This window comes from Oreochromis niloticus, linkage group LG15 (genome assembly GCF_001858045.2).
Source record: "Oreochromis niloticus isolate F11D_XX linkage group LG15, O_niloticus_UMD_NMBU, whole genome shotgun sequence".
Classification (NCBI taxonomy): domain Eukaryota; kingdom Metazoa; phylum Chordata; class Actinopteri; order Cichliformes; family Cichlidae; genus Oreochromis; species Oreochromis niloticus.
The window spans coordinates 16,841,385-16,866,953 of NC_031980.2; the positions used below are offsets into that span (position 1 = coordinate 16,841,385).

General features: G+C 38.9%; 1 protein-coding gene across 3 annotated transcripts; it reads left to right on the forward strand.

Moving 5' to 3' along the window:
• Positions 1-1,219: 1,219 nt before the first annotated feature.
• On the forward strand, positions 1,220-23,163 carry esr2a (estrogen receptor 2a). 3 transcript variants are annotated; one of them, XM_005474954.4, is made up of 9 exons: positions 1,220-1,444; positions 8,327-8,999; positions 9,272-9,465; positions 12,750-12,866; positions 14,579-14,887; positions 16,548-16,686; positions 17,205-17,338; positions 20,211-20,394; positions 20,594-23,163. In XM_005474954.4, the coding sequence occupies exons 2-9, from the start codon at positions 8,614-8,616 to the stop codon at positions 20,829-20,831; spliced, it is 1,701 nt and encodes a 566-aa protein (XP_005475011.1). In that variant the 5' UTR covers positions 1,220-1,444; positions 8,327-8,613; the 3' UTR covers positions 20,832-23,163.
• The last annotated feature ends 2,406 nt before the right edge of the window (positions 23,164-25,569 follow it).

A 25,569-nucleotide genomic window follows, 5' to 3' on the forward strand; every position in this document is an offset into this window, starting at 1 on the left:
TTTATGCTTTGTTACTGATTTGTTACTGATTTGTTACTGATAAAAACTCACAAACATATACATTTTTTAAGAAGTAAAGGTCAGGGCTAGGTAAGGCTGCCCAACGTAGATTTAGATTTTGGTTTAAGCTCTACTGCATGGTTAAAACGGACTATATTTAGAACCAGTTACATTCACTTTCACTGGTTGGTGGTAAAAACAATAACCACTTAAGGTGTGGTTTATTTTGACGTCTGTGTGTGTTTCCCTGGACAGTGCCAAGTTTACGCCATGAGATTAAAAACTAAAGGAAATGGGATTTCCTTCATAATAAAAGCATAAAGGTTTAAAAATAATATTCTTTATAAAGGTGATCTGGAAAAAATAAAAGTAGCAGCTAATGGCCAGATTGATCAATATGCTGCTTTTCTATGATTTTTGCTCTCCGTCAATAAAATATGAGACATGCAACGTGCAAGTATTTTTTAAGTTTTTGCTACTGCTTTATTGTTGAACACTGTTTAAGCAGCACAAAACTGTAAACGTGTCAGTCGTGCAGTGTTAAATACTAGAGCCAATAAAAATGTACATAAATATATAATTCACTGAAGTTAAGAAGGCAAATGTGGGTAAATTAACATTTATTCTTTTTATATGATTGATTCCAAATCTTCAACCTGTATAATTAGTGTGTCTGTATCTATTAAGTTACAAAGAGTCAAATTCGAAACTACCATTCAGCCAGGTATCTCTCACATTGTCCAGTACAAACGTGTTCTTTGCTTCAGCTTTTATTCAATTGTTACTCGGTCACCCAAATGGCACATTGAGTCAGGGCTGAAAATAAAGTAACTTTCAGTATTTCAGTACTCTTTCTTTTTGTTTTGCTCATTCATGGTGGACCCTGAGAACCATTCATATAGCAGTGGCACTATTCAAAACCAAATGTTTGGACTCATTTATATGCAACGGAAGAATAAAGCAACTAGAGACATAAAGCAGTGTAACCAAGTGCACAACAATTCTAACCAAACAAACAGCAAACTTGACATTTCTTTTCATATTTATGGCTAACCGAAGCTTATAGAACTAGAAATCAAAACACATCCAGCAGTTATTAACTACTACAAATATATAACAAGTAATTTTCCACTGTTTGTTTTTCACTTTTTACTTCATAGTGGTAAGCTCTTTTATTTTGAAGGCGCCAGCCGGAACTTGCGCACCTAACTCGCTGTCGCTTGCAGTCATTTCCCTAAACGCTGCTGGTCGTTAGCCTCTGAGCTGAAAGCCGCGGTTCATATCAGCGGAACAGGGCTGTCTGTGAACTCGGAGCTTGGACTTTAAGCGGTTCGTGACAGCCCTACTTAACACTTGACTTTTTACCCACGCATGACGCCGCGAGGGGAGTCGGTGGGGTCGGCCTGAAAACTTTCCCCTGCCATTGGTGTTTCTGAAGGAACAGGTAATACTATTTTTCACGTGTTTACATACGTTTTGAAGCAGTGGACGTCCAGGACTGCTCACAGACTCCCCGCTGTCCCACAGATTTATTGTTGCGGGGTCAAATATTAATGCCATAAGGCCCGCAGCTGCGTGTAGTAGAAAGCGCATAAAATACAGCGTAGATAACAGGTGGTCAGAATAAACTCCAGCAAGAAATCATTACATAGGCTTTTAATGTTTTAATCGGGACTTTAGCTGACTAGTGTATTTTAAAATAACCATTTATAGATCTTAACTGGATGTAATCGACCTTTGAAAAGCTTCTTTAAGAGTTTAAGGTCGTATGGATATGATTTAACTGCAAGGAGAAGAGGCTATTAATGCGCAAACAATCTTAATAGTTCCTTTATCGTTTAAGGTCCGTTAGCCTCCAGTGTATTCTTGGATCATTAGGGCTGTAGGGTCTCTCGTTTCTGTATTTTGCGTACACTTTTGTGGAGAATCAGTGTTTTCCATTTAAAGAAGTCTAATGTGAACACAAGGCCACTTCAAAAAGCACTTATCACTGTGTAAACATGCGGCTGCTATCGGCCAGCTGTCTGCTCTGATAGGGTCAAGCTCACAGGAAGAATTTCCTTTCCTTTGTGCATATCATGCAAGATATGTAGTTATTTCCAGTGTCATTTATTTAAACAGTTAGCTCTGGTGCTAATAGGTCAGTTATACTTATGTGGTCCATGGCACAGCAGGTAAGAAGTGAAGCTTAAGATTGTGTGATCTTATTTTTACAGATGATTTGGTGTCATTTTTCTGCCCTTAAGCTTTTTATTATTATTATTATTATTATTATTATTATTGTTATTATTATTATTAATTTATTTTAGCTTTGATCTGGCAAATATAACAAGCTTTTATCACTTGTATTTAATCTTTCAATTTTGACAGCTGAATAGCTTTACTTTGACTCCAGCCTGAGGTGAGGAAAATGAGGAATTTTTATTTCAGCACACAATTTTCAGATAATATGATAATAAGTGCAGTCATTAGTTGTGGCCCTGAATTGTCTAAAGATGTAGACTATTAAATATTAGCAATTAAGTAAATTAATATGAGGCCAGTGTGCACTGACTCGACCTAGAGAGAAGTGGTGTTTTATTATCGACCTTTTGAGTTACAGAAGTTGTTCAGGGGAGATGATCAGAGCTCTCCTTTCACACTTTATCAGAGTTTTTTGTAGGAGAAACAACCCTTATTTGCAGTTATGATCACTTCTACAGCAGGGATTAACTTGCCAGATTTATATAAGTAGAGATCTGTGACCACAGGAAACAACTCTAGTCTTGTTTGTCCTTCGACTCTAATAGTTGTTATTCTGTTTCTATCATGATTGATTGTGCATCCTGTATGACCTGTAGCCATGATTTAAATGTCTCTGTGAAATACTCTATGTTCCTTGTGTCTGAATAGAGCTATACAAATAAATGTGACTCTGTTTTTGCTGTATAGCATGAGGGAAGCGTTAGTTAAAATTAAGGATGCATCGGTTGTGAATTTCTGGGTGGAATACTGATGTTTAAAACAACACTTTGCTAGATAACTGAAGCAGAACAATACCTTTTTTTCTGCCTATTTTCCCCTTGAATATTAAAGCTTTGTGCCAGGAAAACAAATCAGCATGAGCAAAAAAGTACTGACCACTAACACAGGTAGATGACATCTTATTTGTGGGAATGCTTATTTCAGTCAGTAATGCTATTATCTGCTCATACAAATGTCTTAATGCCTACAGATTAGATTAGAACAGATTAGTATTTCCTATTTCCATTTCATTACAGACCCTAAAATGCCAATAGGAAATAACAATACAGCTAATACCGACTATTACAGTGCAGTTCCTTCAAATTAGTTGAAGGAAATAACTACAACCACTCAGGAAATGTATCACTTATTACTTCTATTGGAACAGATCTTCAGGTATATTTCTACTTTTTTGTTGTTGATCTTTCTGGAATTGTCAGGAAGGTGAAGTTGGTACTGCTTTTGTCTTGGATTACACTAAATTTAGAGGTCTGCCTTTTTATCTATTAAATACATGTTGAATAATTGCTGATCATGTTGTGCAAATAAGCCTGGAAGATTCAAATGTATTGCATTCTGGATTAATTTAAAGTGTACAGGGAGACTAAGTAATTGAGTTAATTAATGTTTAACTGAGCAAGCGGTGCAAAGAAGCTTCAAATTATGCATTCTGATATTTGCCGACTGAAGTGTTTAATTTTCTTCTGAAAGGTATTTGCATATCGTCTGAGACAGAACACTTCCCAGGTGCAGTTCAGTGCACTTTCTCTGGCGCTATCCGACACCAACATCCCCACTTTTTTACCGTGTGCAGTAAGGCAGGACTATTTTTGCAAAGTCCATTTTTGCTTGATTTTTAGGGAGGCTGTAAGGTTTTAGGATAGGGGAATGACATGGCCTTGAGATTTTGTCTATTCTGGCTAGCTGGGAACAGTTAGTGATGTTGCTAGTTTAGATTGATTTGACTTTTTTAATGCACGTGTATTTCTATGAGGATTTATAACTATGTAATCTTGAGTCATGTGGGAAAAAAGTACACCTTCTGTCTGTAACTGTACAGTTTTATGTGCAAGAATATAATAAAAATAATCTCGTCCTCAGCAAAAGACGGGTAAATCCGTCTCAGCTGAACAACAGCACACGACATACTACACAGTGTCTTTTTTTTATGATACAAAAATTAAGCCAGAATACAAGTAGTAAGTAGCAGCCAGATGCACTTGATTCAAATGCCCGGGATTACCTGATCAACAAGCAGGGCAAGCCTAAACACCTCCTATAAAAGCAAAACTTTTGGCAGTTTGCTTGTCTGGATTATTCAGGTGTGCATTAGCACAACGCCAAAGAGGAAAGACAACAGCCATGAGCCTGAAGAAACAACGGTTGCTGCCCATCAATCTGGAAAGGGTTACTCTATAGATGTCAGATAGCATGTTAAATGTCAAAGTTCATGACTAAACACGCTGAAAAGATTGAACAGGTATGGCCTGTCAGTAAATATTGACAGAAAATAGCCTCTTACCTTTCTGAATAACAGCACAACTTAGGTTTGCTAAGTTGCATCTGAACAAACCACAAGACTTGAAAAGACTTGTAGAGAAAGTGGAGATGTTTGGCTATAATTCACTGCACCACGGTTGGAGAAAACGAAACACGGCATATAAGCAGAAAATCCTTGTACCAGTCTCAAGTATGGTAATGGATGGGTGGTGATTTGGGCTTGCTTCACAGGCAAGGGGCCTGGGCTCCTAAGTATACCAAAGTATTCTACAGTCAAGTGTGAGGAATTATTTGGTTAAGATACCTTTAGATTCATTGCTTAATAAATACTTGCTTTAGTTGGACACAAGTGCATTTCATTTGAGTACGTTTTTTCTCTGCCATTTAGAGGACTAAAGCAAACAGCACCCCATCAAATTGGTTTTTAAACCCACAAAGGCATGAAAGTGAGGTTTTAGAGATGGCCATAAATCTGCTTCATCATTCGACAAAGAACTTTAAAATTTGAAACCCTTTGTTTTCACGATGCAACGGGGTTTTTTGTCCCGGCGTCTTTGTCACTTTGTAACAGAATTAGCTGGAGATGCAGAAATGGTAATAAGAATCCTTTAGTAAGATTTCCCAACTGCTTGACTTGAAATTTAAAGCCTTATAACCGTGTGAGCTGATAGTAGGGGCGGCAGGATGCGCAGGGAGGTTTTCTCCCACAATAAGTTGCCAGCTTCTAGACAGTGTAACAGTGAGGAAGTCTGAAGGCAAGGTCAAAGCTTCAAAGGAAACAAAAACTCTTCCACATCTGCTTTTAGCCAGAATTGGTAATTAAAGAAGAAAAACCTTGCCGCAATCTCTTTTAATGTGACTCATCTGTTTTGGGAGGAACATTCACCATCTACGGACACAAGGTCACAAGAATCACTGTGAGACTAGTTGAAGAAGACAACTAGTCCTCCTTCTCCTGCTCTGTTCTTCTTTAATGCTTTCACCAGCACAGATTCCTCACATTACAGGTAATCAGATGCCGACTCGTTATTGATTTATAGGTTTTTGTGATCCATTGGTCTACTTTTAATCATATATCATTCCCCAAGTATTAAGGAGAAACAGATGAGCTGGCAACCAGTGCATTTAAACCTCAGAAATTGGCTCATAGGCTTTGATTTTCGGTAATTCAGGAAAGGAAAAGATTATAAACCCATAGACGAATCCATTATCTGTCATCAGCTAAGGAGTGGATCATTTATCAAACCAGATATGTTTATAAAAAATCATTTAGTTTGTTGTGTGTCGAGGCTAATTTGGGAGCATGTGTTTGCCTCAGTTATTGTAAACCTCTCCAAATATACTCAAAGTACACATGGCACATTGGTTTTTGGACACCCGAGGGCAGCGAAAACAAGCTGTGGGAACAACAAATATACTGATATGTTCTGTTAAACAGTTGCTTATTTGCACGTTCTCTGCAGAAGGAAAAAGTTTAGCATTTATTTGAGCAACATGATTTTATTTTTTGTCTATTTTTGTTGTTTAGTTTCGCTTTATGTCTTTGCTCTATTCATCATATATTGTAATTTATCTGTTTGTTTGGAGCCAACTGAACTGATGCCTCAAAATCCACTCGGAGCAAGTATGAGCTGAATCACTTGGGATTGCAAAATCTAGTCCTATTAAGTAATCTTACTGTTTTTAAAAAAGGCTAAAAGGCCCCTGTATTTATAACAACTATTGGCTTTTCAAACAAGAAAATCAAAAATTCAGATAAACCATTAAACGGGTGCTAAACCATAGCAGAGCAAACCAGAGCCATCCCCATTAGGCTTCTTCCATACCTCATAAAACATCCTTGGATAACTTTGAAATAAAAGAATTTTATGCATACGAATGATCGCCAGTCATTATTCTCCACTGACCTCAGTAAAGTTATGTACTGTGTGAATTTTACCTGCTATGTAGGTCAAAAGAGAAAAAATAGTTGCACATTCACATAAAAAAAAATGAGGCAGGAGGAACTGAGTGAACAACAGCTCACACACCGCAGGACTCCAATTTATCACACGCTGAAAGCTTTAAATTTTGAGCACAAATGTTTTTCACAAGAGAAGAACACACTGCTCTGTGTAATATTGTCTGAAACAGAACTTTTCCACAGTAAAAATGTATACTGCTGATGATTATTCAATTAATCAACAGAAACTGGAAACAGTTTTTACAATCCTTTCTTTTAGTCAGTTTTTAAAATCAGAAATCCAGGTTTCAGCTTTATAAATGTGAGGATTTTATGTTTTTTGTACCACATAACTAGGTACATAACCCATCTTTAGATGTTCTTATAATCAATTTTCCCACTTGTTTATAGTCATCAAAATAATAGATTATCTTGAAAATAATTTTAACAAATCAAACCAAAATTGGATGAATCTCTCATCTGCTGGGTGTTGTTCATCCTTCAGTGGCCTATAATGTGTCATCATCGGAAAAATTTGTTTGCAAAACTTCCACAGCAGAGGTCATAACTCTCATGCTTCGTAATAAATCCTTGAGGTCACTGATGAAAATATTATTATGTCTTTCCCTGCCTTCATTTTCAGTATGTTTTCATAGCTGTAAGAACAGCATTTGCAGGCATGGTTGAATTCCATGTCATAAAAAGGAGAATTCACCTTGGTTTCTTTCAAACTGTCCCAAATAATTAATGGGCACTTATGATAGTTGAAGCTTTGTGAGTTCATTTACTGACATTTCTTTAGCAGTGCTCATTTTACTTGCAGCAGAAGCCTCCAGCTACTCCTACGGGTTATCGAGTTTGTTACTCTTCTCTGATATTTACTGAGATTAATGGAGGCGTTTTTCCTGGATAAGTAATGACTTACAGGTGTGGGCTTTATGCCACAAAGGTAGAGACACGGTGTACCAGCGACTGAAGACCGACTCCTGCCATTCAGGAATGATTAACTGCTGGATTTGATTCATCAGATGTCGTAAGAGTAAACCAACGTGTCCTTACGCTGTACTGTGATGCGTTACTGTGCACTCACACTGCATTTATTGATCTTCCAGGTGTTTCTGTCAACAGGGCGTCATAAATCACTATTTCTTTTTCCTCTCACCATTTTTGGTAGATATTGCAGGTGTTTTGAAGAAGCAAGTGAAATTGTAGCGTCTACTGATCGTTAGAGCTGACAGCGTGCGGTTTCACTTGTAGCGGCTCATGTTGCATGTGCACATATCATCAATGGGGTGCAAAAAAGAGAGTTCTGTCAAAATATGGAGGCATAATCTGTTTTCTAAAGGTTTTACTGATGCTGTAAGGAATTTAGTAACTCAAAAATGCAAAAACCCCAGTAATGCATCAAAAATAAAGCTACTTCTGGCTGCTCCTTTATTTACGAAGGATCGCTGCAGCAGTTAGTTGTAAGCTTTTACACTTGATTCCCTTCCTGATGCAACCCAAAGAATTTACTCCCCTCCTGATTGAACACATGGGGATCTTTCAACTGTTAGGTAAAAGTGTAAACCACTACACTGTGCAAAAGTAAGCTTCCGCTGAAGAGTGTGTGGGCTCACTCCTAGAGATCTCTCTCTCTCTTTGTGAAGTGGGAGTGGTAGGCTTAGCTGAGGCTACTGCTCCCACTCTTTAAGTTCTTTTTTATTCTACTTTATTCCTTTTTTCTGTAAGTTGATTGTACTCAGATATTATCAGGGGAGCTAAGTATGAAGTTTTACCAAAGTTTAAAAGAAGAGATTGTAATTGAAATGTATTTACAGCGTCGCAGGTCATGCCGTGTATTTCAGTATATCAACCTGTCCCTTCTTCTTTCTTGTCCAGGTGGAAAGCTCTGCTGCTTTGTAATGATGAAAAACCCATGGCAGGACTGAGAAGGAGTAGTGAACATCCCTCCTACCCTGTCTTAGACTCCTCTCCTGTAACCTCCATCTTCTGGACTGTTTCACGAGGATATTCAGTTACGCCGAGCAGAAAGCAAAGTAAAAACCATTTCTCAGCTTTGACCATGTGAGCTCTGAGGTAGCTCTCCTAGCTCTGTTGTTTTTCGGCGACACTTTCCAGTTGTCGGTAATGTAGTAATTCAAGTGATATTAGAAGAGTTTGGTGTCATGATGGCCGCCGCCTCCTCGCCTGAGAAGCTGCTGCAGCTCCAGGAGGTCGACTCCAGCCGAGCTGGTAGTCGCATTCTCTCCCCGATCCTCGGCTCCTCTTCTCCTGGTCTGTCCCATGAAACAAGCCAGCCCATCTGTATCCGCTCACCGTATACCGACCTCGGCCATGACTTCACCACCATACCTTTTTACAGTCCAACTATCTTCAGCTATGGTGGTCCGAGCATTTCTGAATGCTCCTCTGTCCATCAGTCTCTGAGCGCCTCTTTATTTTGGCCCAGCCACGGCCGTGTGGGGACGCCCATTACGCTGCACTGCCCCCAGGGTCGATCCCAGCAGGGCCAGTCAGCCCAGACTCCGTGGGACAGTGTTATAACAACCAGGTAGGACTGGGCGCAACGCCTTGACTATGCTGTCCTCTTTAATCAGTAGTTGGCCAGCTAACGATTATTCAATTAGTACTTAACCTGTTATTTATTGAACAGCTGTTTTTAGTAACCTTTTTTTCCCTTTTTTTGCCAATTTTTTTTTCTTTTTTTACAAAAGCTAAAGCAAGCTAAAAATAATCATCTGTAATCACATTACTGATTCAGTGATTTATTACTTTTAATCAGCTGTTTTGCATACTTATTCTGCATGTTTTTGTCTTGGGAAGAAATCATGACTCAAAACTGTCTGTTAGCAAGAGTGTGAGGAGGCGCTCCCAGGAGAGCGAGGAGAGCATGGTGTCTTCAGGTGGGAAGGCAGACCTCCACTACTGTGCTGTGTGTCATGACTATGCTTCAGGCTACCACTATGGAGTCTGGTCGTGTGAGGGGTGTAAGGCTTTCTTCAAGAGGAGCATCCAAGGTGAGACAAAACTTAAACAGGGTTTGTACAAGTTCTTGAAAGCCTTGAAAATTCTTGAATTTTAATATTGTCTTTTCAAGGTTTGAAAAATGCTTGAATTTCAGATGTGGTGCTTAAAAGTGCTTGAAACTGTATTTCATTCACCAAAAAATAACTATTTGACCGAATAGTTTTCTTATCAGATAGAGAAATAAACTGAGTCGCAAAGTCTAAATGCAAAATTTCTCCGCCTGGGCTGCCTAGCACCCCTCCTCCGGACAGTCGGGGATGAGGGCACTAACATGCCTGGAGATTGCCGTTTTAATGAGTGTTTAATGGAAACAACAATGGCGGAGTCACATGATAGGTGAGTCCTAGTAAATAATTTTCGAGAATGTATACATAACACGTGCACAGTTTTAAAACTATTATTATTTTGCTAGCTATCAAACTTGCTGGAGAAATGATTGAAATGCACTCAGTATGATGCAGTACGGCAGCACTATTATAGCAGTTAGTTATGGCATGGTGATTTATGGAATATGGTGTGAATTTGGCTAACATTACTTAGCAGTAGCAGTAATGTGGGTTACTTGACTTAAGTAAAAGCTGTAAACGTTAGTCCGATACTTAACTAGCCAACTTAAGGCTTAAGGAAATAATGGTAATAAGAGGGACTGATCCATATGGGCACAAAGAGTAGCCACTTTTTTGTGCTACTGAAGTTCCCTGGCTTTCATTCAAAATATGTTTATTTTTGTAAATTATAAATGGCTTCAAGCTCACATTGAGGCCTGTGGGGCACTATCAGCCACTGAGACCATAGACAAATTTAAGTGTTTTAATATATGAGTATTTCATACTTTAAGGTTGCCTGTTTATTTAAGGGAGATGAACAATACATTATAACTGTACCTAATAACATCACAGGTGATAGACTAAATAAATAGATTTTAGGTAGATGCTTGTGCATTCTTTAAGTCTTATATGTTGAATTGAACTGAGTATGTCATCTGTTCAAAGCCTCTCCCAGTCAGTGCTGTTCTCCATGCCTGTCTTACTGTACATGGTGTTATTAGCACAAACACTTTAAAGGTGATCATTTAGGACTTTAACAATAATACAGACAGCAATGTAGTTAAACAGCTTGGAGTTGGTTTCATTGGGAATTTCTGAGCTTTCTGCTTGAAAATGACCAAAATAAATGGAGTATTTCTCTGCAACTACATTCTTGGTATCAAAATAAAGCTAACACTTGTGAGATGTCATCAGAGGTGTAAATATTACTGCAGATGTTACTATGTCAAAGTTGCTGTGACTCAAACATAGAAAAATTTGATTTTTTTTTATATCCCTCGCCTAATTTTTAAAAGTATTTTGTAGCATATAACACCTTTGAAAATATGCTTCGGTTCACATTTAACTCCAGAAAATCATAAATCAAAGTATGGATATTACCTGTCCACAGATTCATGGTGACGAAGCTGCTCTTTTAACTGTTTGGTGTTTATATGAGATTTTAGCTGAGATTCAGAGGTTTCTGTGAACACTACTCATGTTGGCACTTATATTTCTGACCTTGTGTTATAACCGATTAAACGTGATTTCCTCCCTTTTGCCCCCATTTTTGTGGGTGGGGGTGCTTAACTAGTTAAAAAACAAACATCTGTCTCCTATTTTTTGTGTCACATAGGAAAGAAGTGTCAATATCTGACGAGAAGAAGATTAATTTGGCCTTGCTGTGTATTATTGTACAGTTTGGTGAGAGAAGTGGAGATGAATATCTCTAAGAAGTAGATTTTTTTTTCACATTTGCAAATCTTAATTTTTAAGAGAAATGGGGTTTTTGAGTTTGTACACTATATGCATATTGCACCATTTCCTTTTTCAGTATTTGTCTGTGGTGCATTTTTCTATGTTTTAACAAAAAAGGGAACAAAGGACATTTAAGTCAACCTAAAATGATTTGCTTTAATTTTTACATGGCCTTACTAAGGTGATGCTAAGTGAAACATGCATTCTTGTAATGTGCTGGAAAAGCTTGAAAATGGACCTTGAAAGTGCTTAAAAAGTGCTTGAATTTGACCCTGAAAAATGCGAATGAACCCTGCATACAATATATTCGCTTGTATTGAACTGCTTTTTTATGTCAAGTTGAAAACCACTTTGGTCCACACTGAAACATCTCACCTGCTGTTTGATTAAAATTATATTTCATCCAGTAAAACATGTCAAAGAATCCACTGGACTTTTTCCACATGCCACACTGTCCTTACACTTCAGGTGACTCCCACTGTGGCATGTGAAGCAAGATTTATTGCACAGATTGATTGGTAGAGCAGATGTTCATGCACTACCTAAAACTGTGTCACTGTTGCAAAGTCCTGATTGCTTCTCTCAAGTTCAAAATGTACAACTTTGCTCTTGTTGGTTGGTGTTTCATACCACTTCTGTTTTATTTTGTACTTTATCCAAGTGTCCTTTTTTGCACTCTGCGCTTTTCTTCGATAGTTTCATATTAATATCAACATGACTCCTTACTAACAAGTCAGTAAGGAATAAACATAACATCCAAATGTTATGTTTATTCCTTACTGACTCCACATTCAAGTACAAATTTGTGACATCCAGACTCTTCTCACACAGGCCACAACACAGCTGGACAGCCTGACTTTCATGTGTTCTGTGATGGTTTTGTCTACCCATCCAAAACGTCATTTTCCCAAACAGCCTTCTTTGACTCTCAGCTGTGTCCTACATGATATAAGCTGTGTCCTCCCACCTCTACTTGGGAGTGACACACTGGAGCTATTATCACTCCAGTATGAAGCTTTTATGGTTGTCACCTGGAGGATGCTACTGACACTTATCAGGGAAAACTTTGATTGTGCACTTAAACGTCCAGTTTCCCAGGGCTTTTTGTACTCGCTGCCTGACAGATTGCCTGGAACAAATCCATATGCTGTGGTGTCAAGTCATTAACTTCCCATTATAATCAAATAATGATTATAATGGGTAAAATAAAATCTGAAAATATCACTGTTCAAACATTGTCTGCCTATGCAAATTAAGCCTTTGTCAGCAAAATGGCCAGGGTACAGAGAGAGGGCTTGAACTGACCACAAAGGACTGCTTGTCATCAATGATTTTTGCTGGAGGTTGCACAAGCTGGGAATTCTCAGTCTGCCTGCCTGTTGTGCAGGGATGCAACTTTGCGTTGTCTTTTTCTTCATATAACTCATTTTTCATTTTCTTTTCATCCAACTTTTTATTTTTGTCTTAATTTCTCCCTCTTTTTGTTTTAGGACACAACGACTATATCTGCCCGGCAACCAATCAGTGCACTATAGACAAGAACCGCCGTAAGAGCTGCCAGGCATGTCGCCTTCGCAAATGCTATGAAGTTGGCATGACCAAATGTGGTTAGTATGATTATATGTATACATTGTTTCATATTTCTACTAGTTCCCGAGTGAAGTTTTTGAACATTCTTTTTCTGGATCCAGCCAACAGTAACTTGATGTTCTGATTGTTACCTAAATAACTTGGTAATGTGATAATGTTTGATTTATTTTATCTGAAATTTAAAAAAACAAAATGTTAATGTTCGTCTATTTGTTCAGTCATTCTTTTTGTGCAGCTTCCATATTTTGATTATTTGTTTTATATCTGTTGTTCAATTGTTCAATAAAACAATGACAAGAACTTAAGGCTATGAAGTAAAACTGAAAAGTCGAGTAGATTAGTAGGTTTGACTAAATAGCTGAGAGAGAGAGAGAGAGAGAGAGAGAGAGAGAGAGAGAGAGAGATCTATCAGAGAGAGAGAGAGAGAGAGAGAGAGAGAGAGAGAGATCTATCAGAGAGAGAGAGAGAGAGAGAGAGAGATATCAGAGAGAGAGAGAGAGAGAGATCTATCAGAGAGAGAGAGAGAGAGAGAGAGATCTATCAGAGAGAGAGAGAGAGAGAGAGAGATCTATCAGAGAGAGAGAGAGAGAGAGAGAGATCTATCTATCAGAGAGAGAGAGAGAGAGAGAGATCTATCAGAGAGAGAGAGAGAGAGAGAGATCTATCAGAGAGAGAGAGAGAGAGAGAGAGAGATCTATCAGAGAGAGAGAGAGAGAGAGAGAGATCTATCAGAGAGAGAGAGAGAGAGAGAGAGATCTATCTATCAGAGAGAGAGAGAGAGAGAGAGAGATCTATCTATCAGAGAGAGAGAGAGAGAGATATCTATCTATCAGAGAGAGAGAGAGAGAGATATCTATCTATCTGAGAGAGAGAGAGAGAGAGAGAGAGAGAGATTGAGCTGAGGTTTGTTCATGGAGTGACCTGACCTCTTACACATTCTTATATGATACACTGTAAGTAATCATGCGTGTGACCCTGTTCTCAATATTGAATGATGTGATTACTAAGTATACAGTATTGTTATTATACATATGCTTGTATTTATTTTCTAATGTTATGTTATTTTTTATTTTTCTGTAGAATCATACAACAACATGACCATAGAACTATGTTTCATTATAGACAAGACCAAGAATAATATGTTTTAGTATTCCATAATATTTTAGTACTTGTTTGCCTATTAATGCACATTTGATCTGCTCTTGTAGTATTTTGGTTGAAACTTGAAGTTTTAATTATGGGTATCACTGCAATGATGCAGGGATATCTGGGTAGAAATAAAGTTTAATCCAAATGTTGTTCTTTAATATGGTTCCAGCGCTTTTTTTTTTTTTTTCTATATATGAGAAATGTGATCCGACTCTAAAAGCCATGAGTGGCTCTGTTAATCATTTCCACATAAAACGAATCTTTTCAACATCTGTTTGAAGTAGATAGGATTCCTGTAACCTAAATTTGGATTTCAGTATATTCCGACATTTTGTTTTTCCAAGTAGGAACTACATGGTGCCAGATCCTTGTAGCCTGTCCAGTGATTTTTGTCTCTAACTGATGGACTTGCTGCTTGCCATTTTTGCCTTTTGCTTTACTCTTATTTATAAAAACAAAACCAACAAAACCCCCCAAAATTGCAAGCATATATAGAAAACAGCAAAATTGAACAGATATGGACAGTCTGGAACATGAGTAAAAATTGGCCATAATTTAATGCTTGCCTTGTTACTCACAGGTATTCGAAAGGAGCGTGGAAACTACAGAAACTCGCAGGCAAGGCGGCTAACCCGTCTATCCTCACAGGGCAAAACAGCTGAACCAAAGGGCATAACTGGACCAGCTGAGGGTTCATTAAATAAGCCCGAAAAACCTGCACTGACCCCAGAGCAGCTAATTGAGCGGATATTGGAGGCGGAGCCGCCAGAGATCTACCTCGTGAAGGACGCGAAAAGGCCGCTGACCGAAGCAAGCGTCATGATGTTACTCACCAACCTGGCAGATAAGGAGCTGGTTCACATGATTAGCTGGGCCAAGAAGATTCCAGGTGTGTGTTTTTGTGATATTTTTAAATAAAATTAGATGAATTTATATAATTTAAAAAAATAGTTATCTTCTTCAGGTTATTCAGGTCAATAAAAAATCTAAATGAATGTGGAGAATCAGAACTTCCAGTTTCATTGGTCAGTCAGAGGAAAATGCATGTGCAGTGTCCCCATTCAAATCTAATAAAACAAAACGGGTCCAAAAATAGGATTCAAATATCACTTTACCTGCAGATTTTTTCCGACTGTGCATGTGCAAAGTTACACAGCAAGGTGGCAATACGAGCCAGAGTACTGACACAAATAAGTGTTTCACCACCAGAGCAATTCATGTCATGAATAAATCAAGTATAGTATACACTGATGAAGAAAACATACACTTCTTTTTGTAATTTTTAGGGGACATCGGTGTGATTGATTGTGAGTCTCCTATTTAACCTAATCCCAAAGATGTTCTGTTGGTTTAAGATCTGGTGACTGAGGAGGCCATATGAGTACAGTGAGGTCATCGTCATGATCAAGAATCCAGTTTGAGATGATTTGAGCTTTGGGATGTGGTGTGTTCACCTGCTGCAAGCAGCCATGAGATGATGTTGTAGTTAGTACATTATAGTTTTGGTTATGAAGGAATATAAATGGTCAGCTGCAAGACTCGGGTAGGTGGTGGCATTTAAACAGTGCTCAGTTGGTGCTAAGAGGCCCAAACTTGTACCATTACACCAACCTGAACATTTGCTAGAAGGCAGGATGGATCCGTACGTTCATGTTGTTTACACCAAATTCTGACTCTGCCATCTAAAGTTTTGACCAGGAAAAGTTTTCCCAGTCTTTTCTTGTCCATTACCTTGTGTGAACTTTAATCTTGGCCTCCTGTTTTTAGCTGACAAGAGTGGAACACGGTGAGCTGCTGTAGTCCATCTGCTTCAGGGACATATTGCGGATTCAGAGATCCTCTTTTGCATATCTTGATTGTAACGAGTGGTTATTTGAGTTGCTGCTGCCATCTTGTCAGATCACAACGTATTTTCTCTCTTTCAGACTATTTAGACTAGACTAGTCTGGCACTAACAACCATACCATGTTCAATCACTTACATAACCTTTTTTTACCCATTCTGATTTTTGGTTTGACCTCTAGCAAGTTGACTTCTATACGTTCTTAAAAGCACTGAGTTGCTACCATTTGAAAGCTGATAAGAGTCAATATTTGTACTTGACAAAATAGCTGGTGAGCATATAGCACCGTTACCAAAAAATCATTAATCCTTAATTCTCATTTACAACATTTTGATTAGTTGAATCTTGTATTAGACGAAAACGTTTCTATATAAAACAAGGGCATTTCAAAGTGACAAAACCTCTGAATGGTCCTGAAATAGCTGTTATTATGTCTAGTTTAGTTTCCATGTTTGCTTGAGTTGAGAAATACAATTAGTTTGAGATTATACAAAAATCTTTCTACAACGTCAGTAAAAATTGCTTTAATGATAACAGATATACTGTTATCATTAAAGCAATTTTTTTTATCATTACTGTTATACTGCTGCTCAGTTGCTCATTAGACTTGTTAAAGAACGATATTTTGCATGACCACAATTCAGGTTTGTGTGATATGCTTCATCTGCTCACAGCTATGCACTTTATGATTACGTCCTTTTCTCAGGGTTTGTGGAGCTTAGTCTCGTAGACCAGGTCCATCTGTTGGAGTGCTGCTGGCTGGAGGTGTTGATGATTGGACTGATGTGGAGGTCAGTGGACCATCCAGGAAAACTCATCTTCTGCCCTGACCTCAGCCTGAGCAGGTACCACCTCCTAAACCTTGTTTTACTAGCATGATTAGAGGCGCTTGTTCTAAAAAGAGTTATTAGTGGTTCCCAGTGTACTTACACACAATATCTTATGATAATACACCAAACCTCTGTCTGTATGTTTGTTTCTGTATCTGTCAACTCCTCCTAGACCATCAGCAACCAAATCTGGCTCCTCAGGCTCTTAAAGTTTCACAGCTACATCGGATATTACGATGGCATCATGTTGCCTGGCAACCACCTTGCAATAGGCTACAACAACCCGTTTTTAGCATTTAAGAACCTAAAACACCTGTTCTGTTTTTTTGGTGATCTTTTCTGCCAGCTGAGAGACATCACTAATGCTACTCTCTTTCCTCTGGTGTAAAGTGCTTTCTTGCTCTTCTTCAGAGTTAAAAGAGCAGATCATCTTTTACTTCTTGGTGGGAGTTGCATCTGTGTTATGTCTGGCTAATTTGTGTAGGTAGAAATCAAGAGTGCGATGCAATTAAATAACATTTGTGTCTTTTTAGAGAAGAAGGAAGCTGCGTCCAGGGCTTTGTGGAGATCTTTGACATGCTGATAGCTGCCACAACCAGGGTGAGAGAGCTCAAGCTGCAGAGGGAGGAGTACGTCTGCCTCAAGGCCATGATCCTCCTCAACTCCAGTGAGTGAGCATGTTTGTGTGGGCGGACATGAGGTCCTCTCTCAGTGTGATGTGCTGCATGTGCATAAGTGCGACTGAGACTGTTTGTTTGTCTCCAGAACATGAACCCACAATGGGGTGTTAGATTGGTATCTCAGCATGTAATCTTGTGAGCCTGCACATGGTAAGCATGTCCATAAACCCAATAACTAGCAGTGAAAACCCCTGTTGGGAACACTGTGTAGTTTGAGTCTGTGCTATGAGGACTCAGAGGTTCTGCTAAAGTAGCTAGAGTAGCAGGTGGTACATAAGTGAAGATGAACACGGTCAAGGCCTCTCTGTTGAGATCATTAATGTTTTCTTTTTAATTGCCTCCACAAGCGAAGTCAGACTCTTGTCTGACTTTGTCGACTACAGAGCCGTCTCACCTTCAGCCCCAGAATATAAAAAATCAAAAACGAATGTTATAATAAGTTTCTTTTTTTTACAGAGAGAGTCAGAGCTGACTAGAATGTTGTTTTTAGACTACAGTGCCAGTTAGGATGTCTCACTCATATTGTCACTGCGTTGTCCAAGAGATGGCCAAGACTATGGAATATGGTTTAGATTCAAGTAACAGCATGTACTGTCACATAGAAGAAAACCACATGATTACTTTTGGGATCTAGTCACCCTAAATGCATTTAAGATGATCAGATACCAATAAACTAAATGTGAGGCATGGAGTGTTTTTGTCTAAGAAGTACTCTTAAGATCTAACATTCTTGGACTTGGACACTAAGCAAAAAGCACACTCATGCAATATGAGAATGTAATCAGTGGGAAAGTGTGATTTTCAGGGCACTCAAGCCTCACGTTATCTGGCATAATGTTAGCCTTTAACCAGCTGCTGTTGTTTAGCTGGCTTGTTGTCAGGATGGTTGCATGTCTAATCTGTTGACTGTAAGTAATTGTGACAATATCAGGAATAAAAGAGCATGTTTATGCACGTTTTTGTGTTTTAGCACTCTGACTTTAGTTCAGGAGAATGAGGCTTGTGGTGAGTAGGAAGAGGATTAGGTGGAAATGACTGAGGAGAGAGAGCAGAATGGAGGAGGAGACATAATGAGGAAAAAAATGATGAAAAATGTATTTAAATGTTTAGTGTTCACATGTAGTTTAAAAAGAGCTATTTGTGACCTTTAAAATTAACTTATAAGGCATGCTATGTATGTGTCCACTCACCAGCACTATGCATAAGATGTGATTAGGCAGAATGACAAGAAAGGAAGCTGCATGTTTCATGTTTCATTCATTTTATTTGTTTGTTTTTTTTTGTTTTGTTTTTTTGATAGTTGTGCATCCCTACAAGAGCACGCTGCTTTTGCAGCTCAACATTTGGAATGAGTAGGTGTTTGGAAACTAGAGTAAAGGCATTATGTTAAGTTTTTTATTAAAAAGTTCAACGTCTGGCATAGTTTAAAAAGAAAAGAAAAGGAGTTTACTTGATTAGTCAGTGGTTTGGGAGAGCAACCAGTTAAACCACCCACCCCACCACTAAGAAACACCTGTGGGTATCGTCGCATTTTTTTTCTATGCAGTAAAACTGAGGTGTGTCATCCAGATCTTTGCACTGTACAAGCTACCCCACTCAGAATACACACACACACACACACACACACACACATACACACACAAACAGGATATGATCAACAAATACATGGAGTTGAAGATCATACTAATTTTTTTTAGTCATTTTAAAGCCAGCCCCTCTGACATCTGCTAATTCAATACCATGCAAGCCCTGGACCAGAGCCGTGTCACTTACTAACTCTCAAACAGAGGAAAACTCGATGGTGATGTTTTGTAAATAAACTTTTTGTAGTACTGGAAAAAACTAAATCCAAAGTAGATCAGAATGTTCCAAAAACAGATTTAAAGTTCTACTGCCAGAGATACAAAGCAGAGAGATTCTAACCAAGCAAATGTTCAGATGAGAATTTAATGACCCTCAAAATTAAAACTACTCCTTAAAGAAGGAGACGGGGCATGTGGGGGCAGTCCAGTGTGTACAGACATGGCACCATCTGTGAGACACTGTTCTGTACTCTACAAATATTTGAACAAACTGTACGTTCGATGCTTTGGCAGGATGTTTCTACAATGTTTGAGCGTGTAAGCCCTTTTCAAACTGCATTTGCAAGCACAACAAGTGTTTATTTAGTGTTGAACAAAACATGGGGATTTTTCAGATGTCTGCTACCAGAAAGTTTCACAGTAGGAAAAGGGGTGCAAAATAAAATCAGGTTTTTTCCCCCTGGCTCATAATGCACCTCTGGGGGCAGACTACATGCGTAAGCACCTTTTGATCCATTTATAGTTGAAGCAAAGAGTCGATGTTACCTTACCAGAAGTCTTTTGCTTCTGTCCTTTGTATTTTATGCCAAAGTAAATAAAAAACCACTTGAAAAATATTTGTATTTATAACACCTGGTTACTCTCCTTTGAGGGAAGGCCAGTGGTTCTTTTCGGGGGTGTTAAATCTTTTGTATGCATTTTATTCATGTGCTCTGTAAATAAATTGCGGATGAATTCCATTTAGCTGGTTCAGTCTGATGTTACTGGTGGTGTTGCACACGCTGGTTCTCTGGGTCGTCTGTCCGTTTCCTGCTGTGGCCGAATCAAGATGTCTGCATGAAAAATCCAGTTATGCTTTTACACAGTTTACAAAGGTTAATGCACTTCTGATGAATAAACTCTTTCTTCACAACTTTACAACTACTTCTTTAAGAAAGATCTCAGAATGTTTTATTTACTTTAACTTCCAACATTAAACTCCTATATTGATATCTGTAATATAGTCTTTACTGTGTAGACGCACTTAAAGTGTATTTCTTCCCATTTGCTTTGCCAGACATGTGCCTCAGTTCCTCAGACTGCAGCGAGGACCTGCAGAGCCGGTCCAAGCTGCTGCGCCTCCTGGACGCTATGACGGACGCTCTGGTGTTGGCCATCGGCAAAACCGGCCTCACCTTCCGGCAGCAGTACACTCGCCTGGCTCACCTGCTCATGCTGCTTTCACATATCCGTCATGTCAGGTAACAGGACCCAACATTGTGCGATTAAAACCTGGATATTTTTTTTTAAAAAGGGAGACAGATCTTGAAATGAATTTATTTTACAGCTCAGCTTTTATTCAAAGCCCTGCAGTGTTATGAAACACGTTCGTCTGACCAAATTTTTCCCATCAAAAGTCATTACGTTAACTTCTCGCCCAACTTTGTTTTCAATGTGCAGTAACAAAGGCATGGACCACCTCCACTGCATGAAAATGAAGAACATAGTGCCTCTCTATGACCTGTTGCTGGAGATGTTGGATGCCCACATCATGCACAGCTCTTGTCTGCCTCACCAGCCTCCTCAGCAGGACTCCAAGGATCAGAGTGAGGTTCCTGCTCCGCTGCACAGCTCTGCAGGCGGACCTTCAAATACCTGGACTCCCAGTAGCGCTAGAGCCGGAGGTGAATCCCAGTAGTCAGATCAGAATTCCGATGCGAAAGAATTTTCACTGCTTTGCACAAAACTAGTTCACGGGAACGATGAGTATCTTCACAGGAATGAGAGCTGGATTCTCTGATCTGTCACTGGTGAATCTTTGACACGCTGTGCACGGTTCCTGGTGAACTTTCAATATCTTCAAAGTTAATCACATGGAGCACGGATCACACTTGCAGGATTCTTTGCTTTGCCACTATATTGCCAAAAGACTAAAGAGAAACAGGAACAAACTGTCAAACCTGGTCACTCAGCTGTACTCAGATATGTGACCAGACCATTAAATCAGTCAGTCAACCAATGAAAACCCACGCAGAAAAACAAATCACAACTGATTTGATCACACCTCCCAGTGACAGTATGTCTTTTTAAACTGGTTAATCAGAGCCTGTACAGTTTACTGGAACAAGCAGCTTATGTGTAACTGATTCCCAAAAACAAGCAGCTGCAGAAAACTCGCACTTTAACTCTGAGTTAAAGAAATCTCATACTGTGAAACTTACAGTGCTCACTGGCGTGTTTTCTTCAGCAAATCTCAGTTTGTGTTTCGACTTTGTGTGTGTGGATGTTTTAATGCTTAAGTGGCTTTTCTATACACATGGACTTTAATGTCGAGGCTGCAACAAAAGATTGTCGTTACTGATTATTGCTGATTACTTAATCAGTTTATTGTTGGGTCTATGCAGTAAAACACTTATGATTTCCCCACAGACCAGGGTCACGCCTTCATCTGCTAAGTTTTGTCCATCCAACAGTTGGAAATGAAAATTTATCTAGTCGATGAATTTCAAAAATCCATTGATTTTTATTCTTTTATTTTGAAGATATAGATCAACTTGTTGAAGTAGTTTTCAGAACCCAAAAAATAAAGACCAATGTCATGCATGGGTTGTCTAGACATGGGTACAAACTGCATTTTTTATTATTATTCAAGAAATTATGACGCACGATAGTTAAACTTCTGGGATATCAATCTGTCCAGTTAAGAAGCATAAGCCATTGTGAACATCATCCACTTGCTTTGGTGCAACCAGTTGCACTTTTGGTGCAATGATGCAACCCCAACATGGACTGGTTTGGCACATGGTGGCCTTAGACCACTTCTCTCTCCTTATGCCTCCTTACTGATCTTTCGCTGGTGTCGCTTTTTTCACTTGTGTCACTGCTAGTGACACAAAGCAGCGTCTGCTGCACAGGCAGTCTAACTCCTCCAGGATGGCACATTCATACTCGCTGTTACAGGAAGGTTTGCCGTGTCTCAAGAATACGGAGGATGGTGAATACTAGGAGACGGGCAATTACACAAAGAGAAATGGACAGAACAGTAAAAAGGGTATCAGTGCAGCAGCTGAACTGATATCGTCTGCTTATTATTGTGAGGAGGAACAGGAGGAGCCCTATAAAATGACCTCCACTGGACTATTCGAGAGCATGTTCCTGACCAAACTGTCACAATCTTGATAAGCTCGTGCCACCGCCTGCAAAACCATTCCCTTCTTGCAGGGTTGCCATTTACACCAAAGCAGGTGAAATAGATTCACGATGGTTTCTGCTTCCTGACTGAACAGATTGATGTCCCTGAAGTTTACTTGACAGGTAAACTTATATTGTGATTATTGAGCATTACTCTCATTTATTTTTTTCAGTAGTGATATGGTCATTAAAGGCAGCATTTGCACAAAGCAGTTACTTTGTTAGCATCTCATGTGTTTGTTGAATTGCTCACAGAGTTGTTTTATCTGGGTTAAGGTTAACGAGAGAACTCCAGCTAAGAAGGTGATTTCTAGCAGAACTTAAGCTAATTGGCAGTGAATGGGGCCACTCTGATTTTCTTCTTTAGCTTAGAAAACAGACATGAAAACAATTCCTCAACTAAATGTTGATTTTTTTAATTATTATTATATGCAGTTAAGAAAAATATCCAGCTGTGTTGAGCTGGTGCCTTTTACTTGCTCTCAGCTGTCTGTGCTTTATTGTCAAAGATGCCTTACTTGTTTTCTGTAAAACATCATGACCACTGTTGCTCTTATGCCAACGTAGCACTTCAAGAAAATTACTATTTTTGTACTTTTGAACTTGCTACAGTTGCTCTTTGTGACATGATGCAGCTTCAACAATCAGGATCACTGCAAGGTTCATCCAACGGAGGCCTCTGGACCCTCTGGACTCTGGTCCTTCTGTACAGCCTGTGCTTTTACTCTCATCAGCCTTTGTCATCAAACTGTTTTAGCACTGTGCACAGGTACTTTTTGTTCATTTCTGGGGAAAATGTTTGATGAGTGTGTAAACCAGTAAAACAATACGAAAGAGGAGTCTTTGTCTTATTTGTTATTTATCAAACGCCGTGTTTGGCCAGCTTGAAAATGATCAGCGGAAGTAAATGTTAATGACTGACTATTTAATTTTGAACACTGTCTTTAGTCTATACCACAAAATTATTTTTTTTATAAAACAGAGATACTATAACTAGGTAAATTTTAATTTGGAAATTTAAAAAATGTATATATAAAATTCACAAACTCGAGAAAGAAAAGCACCAATTCATTTTCTTTAGCCAAAAATGATTGGTGATTTTGGGAAGAACAAAATGAATCCTATACAAAGGGTAGTGTAAGTCACAGAAAACAGGTGCCGGTGTCACTCGGATGGAGCGGGACATGTGTTAGCACATTAACAAGTGTTCTCTGAACCAAATCAGGGCTCGCAAAATCGCTAGCCCGACGTCCCGGGGCTAGCGATTTTTGCAATCGGGCTACCAAAATCTATCTCAGCCCTGCCCGTCGGGCTATCATAGGAAGGGAAAATATATGTCAATGCTTTTGCATTATTTCGAAAATGTAGCTGAGTAATTATGTCATTGGCATCGATGAGCCACTGCCAATATACGACATATTGAAATCGCGTTTGAATTTGTGCTTGTTTTTTGCTTTCACTTTCACTTTGCGATCGCGCGAACGGTGTGTAGAGAGCGGCAGCACTGATTGGTGAGTGACGATTAATTGCGCACCAGTTCCTCTGACATCGTCTTATCACTCATTAGCTTACTATTCAAACGTGACAAGTGAAATCTCCCACAGAAACTTAAACATGTGAGAGGTTGATTGCGCAGAGAATCGCTGACCGTTATGTAAGTACGTGTGTAAAAGCAGCAGGATTTACGCCGGTATTTTAGTTCTGCTGAGCCAAATAAGACAGGTCAGGGTGAAGAAGGGGCAGCCAATGAAAAGCCGACCACAAAACGGAAAAGTTATGACAAATCAGACTATGAGGCAAAAAGAAACCTCAGCTTTTTTGGTTTCATGGACAAAAGAATTTCTGTGGCTGGAATATGACGAGCTAAATAACATGATGTTCTGCCAGGTGTGTTGTGAGTTTCATTTCATTTGAGTCGACAAGCGCCTTTGTAACTGGGACCAGTAATTTTAAGAAAGACCCCATCAGAACCCATGAGAAATGCAAGAAATGCATTATTGCTCAGTCTGCAATATCTTTCCCAGAACAAACAGCAATTGGAAAAAACATACTAAAAATAAACCAAGCACAAGAAGAAGTCCTGAAAAATCTTTCAAAAGCATACTACGTTGCAAAGAGTGAACTACCATTATCAAAATTTAGCAGACTTTGCAAACTTCAAAAAGCAAATGGCCTAGATCTTGGTTCCACTCACCCCTTACCCTTGACTTCAGTGGAAATTTCATATTCAGGATCTGACACAGACCGATTCATGTTCTACACAGTTCTTGCAAGTTCATAGAAATTTCTGTTCAATTAGAAACAAGTATTTGAGTTGATGACTGTGATTTTTATACAGTTGTTGTGATTTGTATTTTAACAACTTTCTGATTAATTTTTGTTTCCGTTACAATATTATACTTTAATGTAAAATATTGTAAAGGAAACAAAACATTAAAAAATTGCTCTCTTTTTTATTCGGGCTACTTAAATTTATTTTGGGCTACCAAAAACTGAAGAGTGCCTGCCCGAAGGGCTACCAGAGATTTCGAAATTTTGCGAGCCTTGCAAATAAAATCTTTTAAAAAAGTTCCCCTGAGTAGTCTTTCCAGAACTTCCAGTCCTAATCTCTAACTGCGATTAACTTAAGACATTGAATGATGTTATCCCTGTTAGTGCAGCAGAATACGGTGGGCTTGGCTTTACCGAAGGGACCCTTCTTTAAATCCAGCATCTGATCAGCACTGCTTGAACACCGGCAGAGGCCTCAGATGTAGGATGTGGAAGTAAGAACTTGACAGAGAAATGCGCCCAATGATGAAAATATTAAATAGAACAAAAATAAGCGAAGTGGCCGTCTAAGATGCTGGTGTTTTTTAAAAAAAAAAAAGAAAAGAAAAAGAGCCATGTATTACTTCTGCCAAGTATGTTTTGTTTTAGATAGGATTTGCAAGTGTGCAGGCGGTTTGAATGAATTCTAATAAAACTTTGACCTCTGATGGCCTGCCTCTGGCTCCCTGTTTGCAGCTTCTCACCCTCAATACAAAAGTTTATGTGTGTTTGTGACACAAACACACAAACTTATACTCACAGATAGACAACGTTACAAGATTGTTGGTTTGTGTATCCATGTTCGTTCATTATGGTTTTTCTTACAGCTTTGGTAGTTGAAGACACTGTTGTGTTCTTCCACTTGTGCTCTGTCCACTCTATTCTTATCTTTTTATCCATTTTCTCCTTTTCCCGTACTCTTATTGTCAGCTTTG

What these genes read in the sequence shown, in the direction of transcription:
- esr2a (XM_005474954.4), top strand. Translation starts at nt 8,614, where the DNA reads ATGATGGCCGCCGCCTCCTCGCCTGAGAAGCTGCTGCAGCTCCAGGAG. An exon ending in CATGATCCTCCTCAACTCCA is followed by an intron (nt 17,339 to 20,210) that starts GTGAGTGAGCAT and finishes TTGCTTTGCCAG; the next exon opens with ACATGTGCCTCAGTTCCTCA. An exon ending in TCACATATCCGTCATGTCAG is followed by an intron (nt 20,395 to 20,593) that starts GTAACAGGACCC and finishes TTCAATGTGCAG; the next exon opens with TAACAAAGGCATGGACCACC.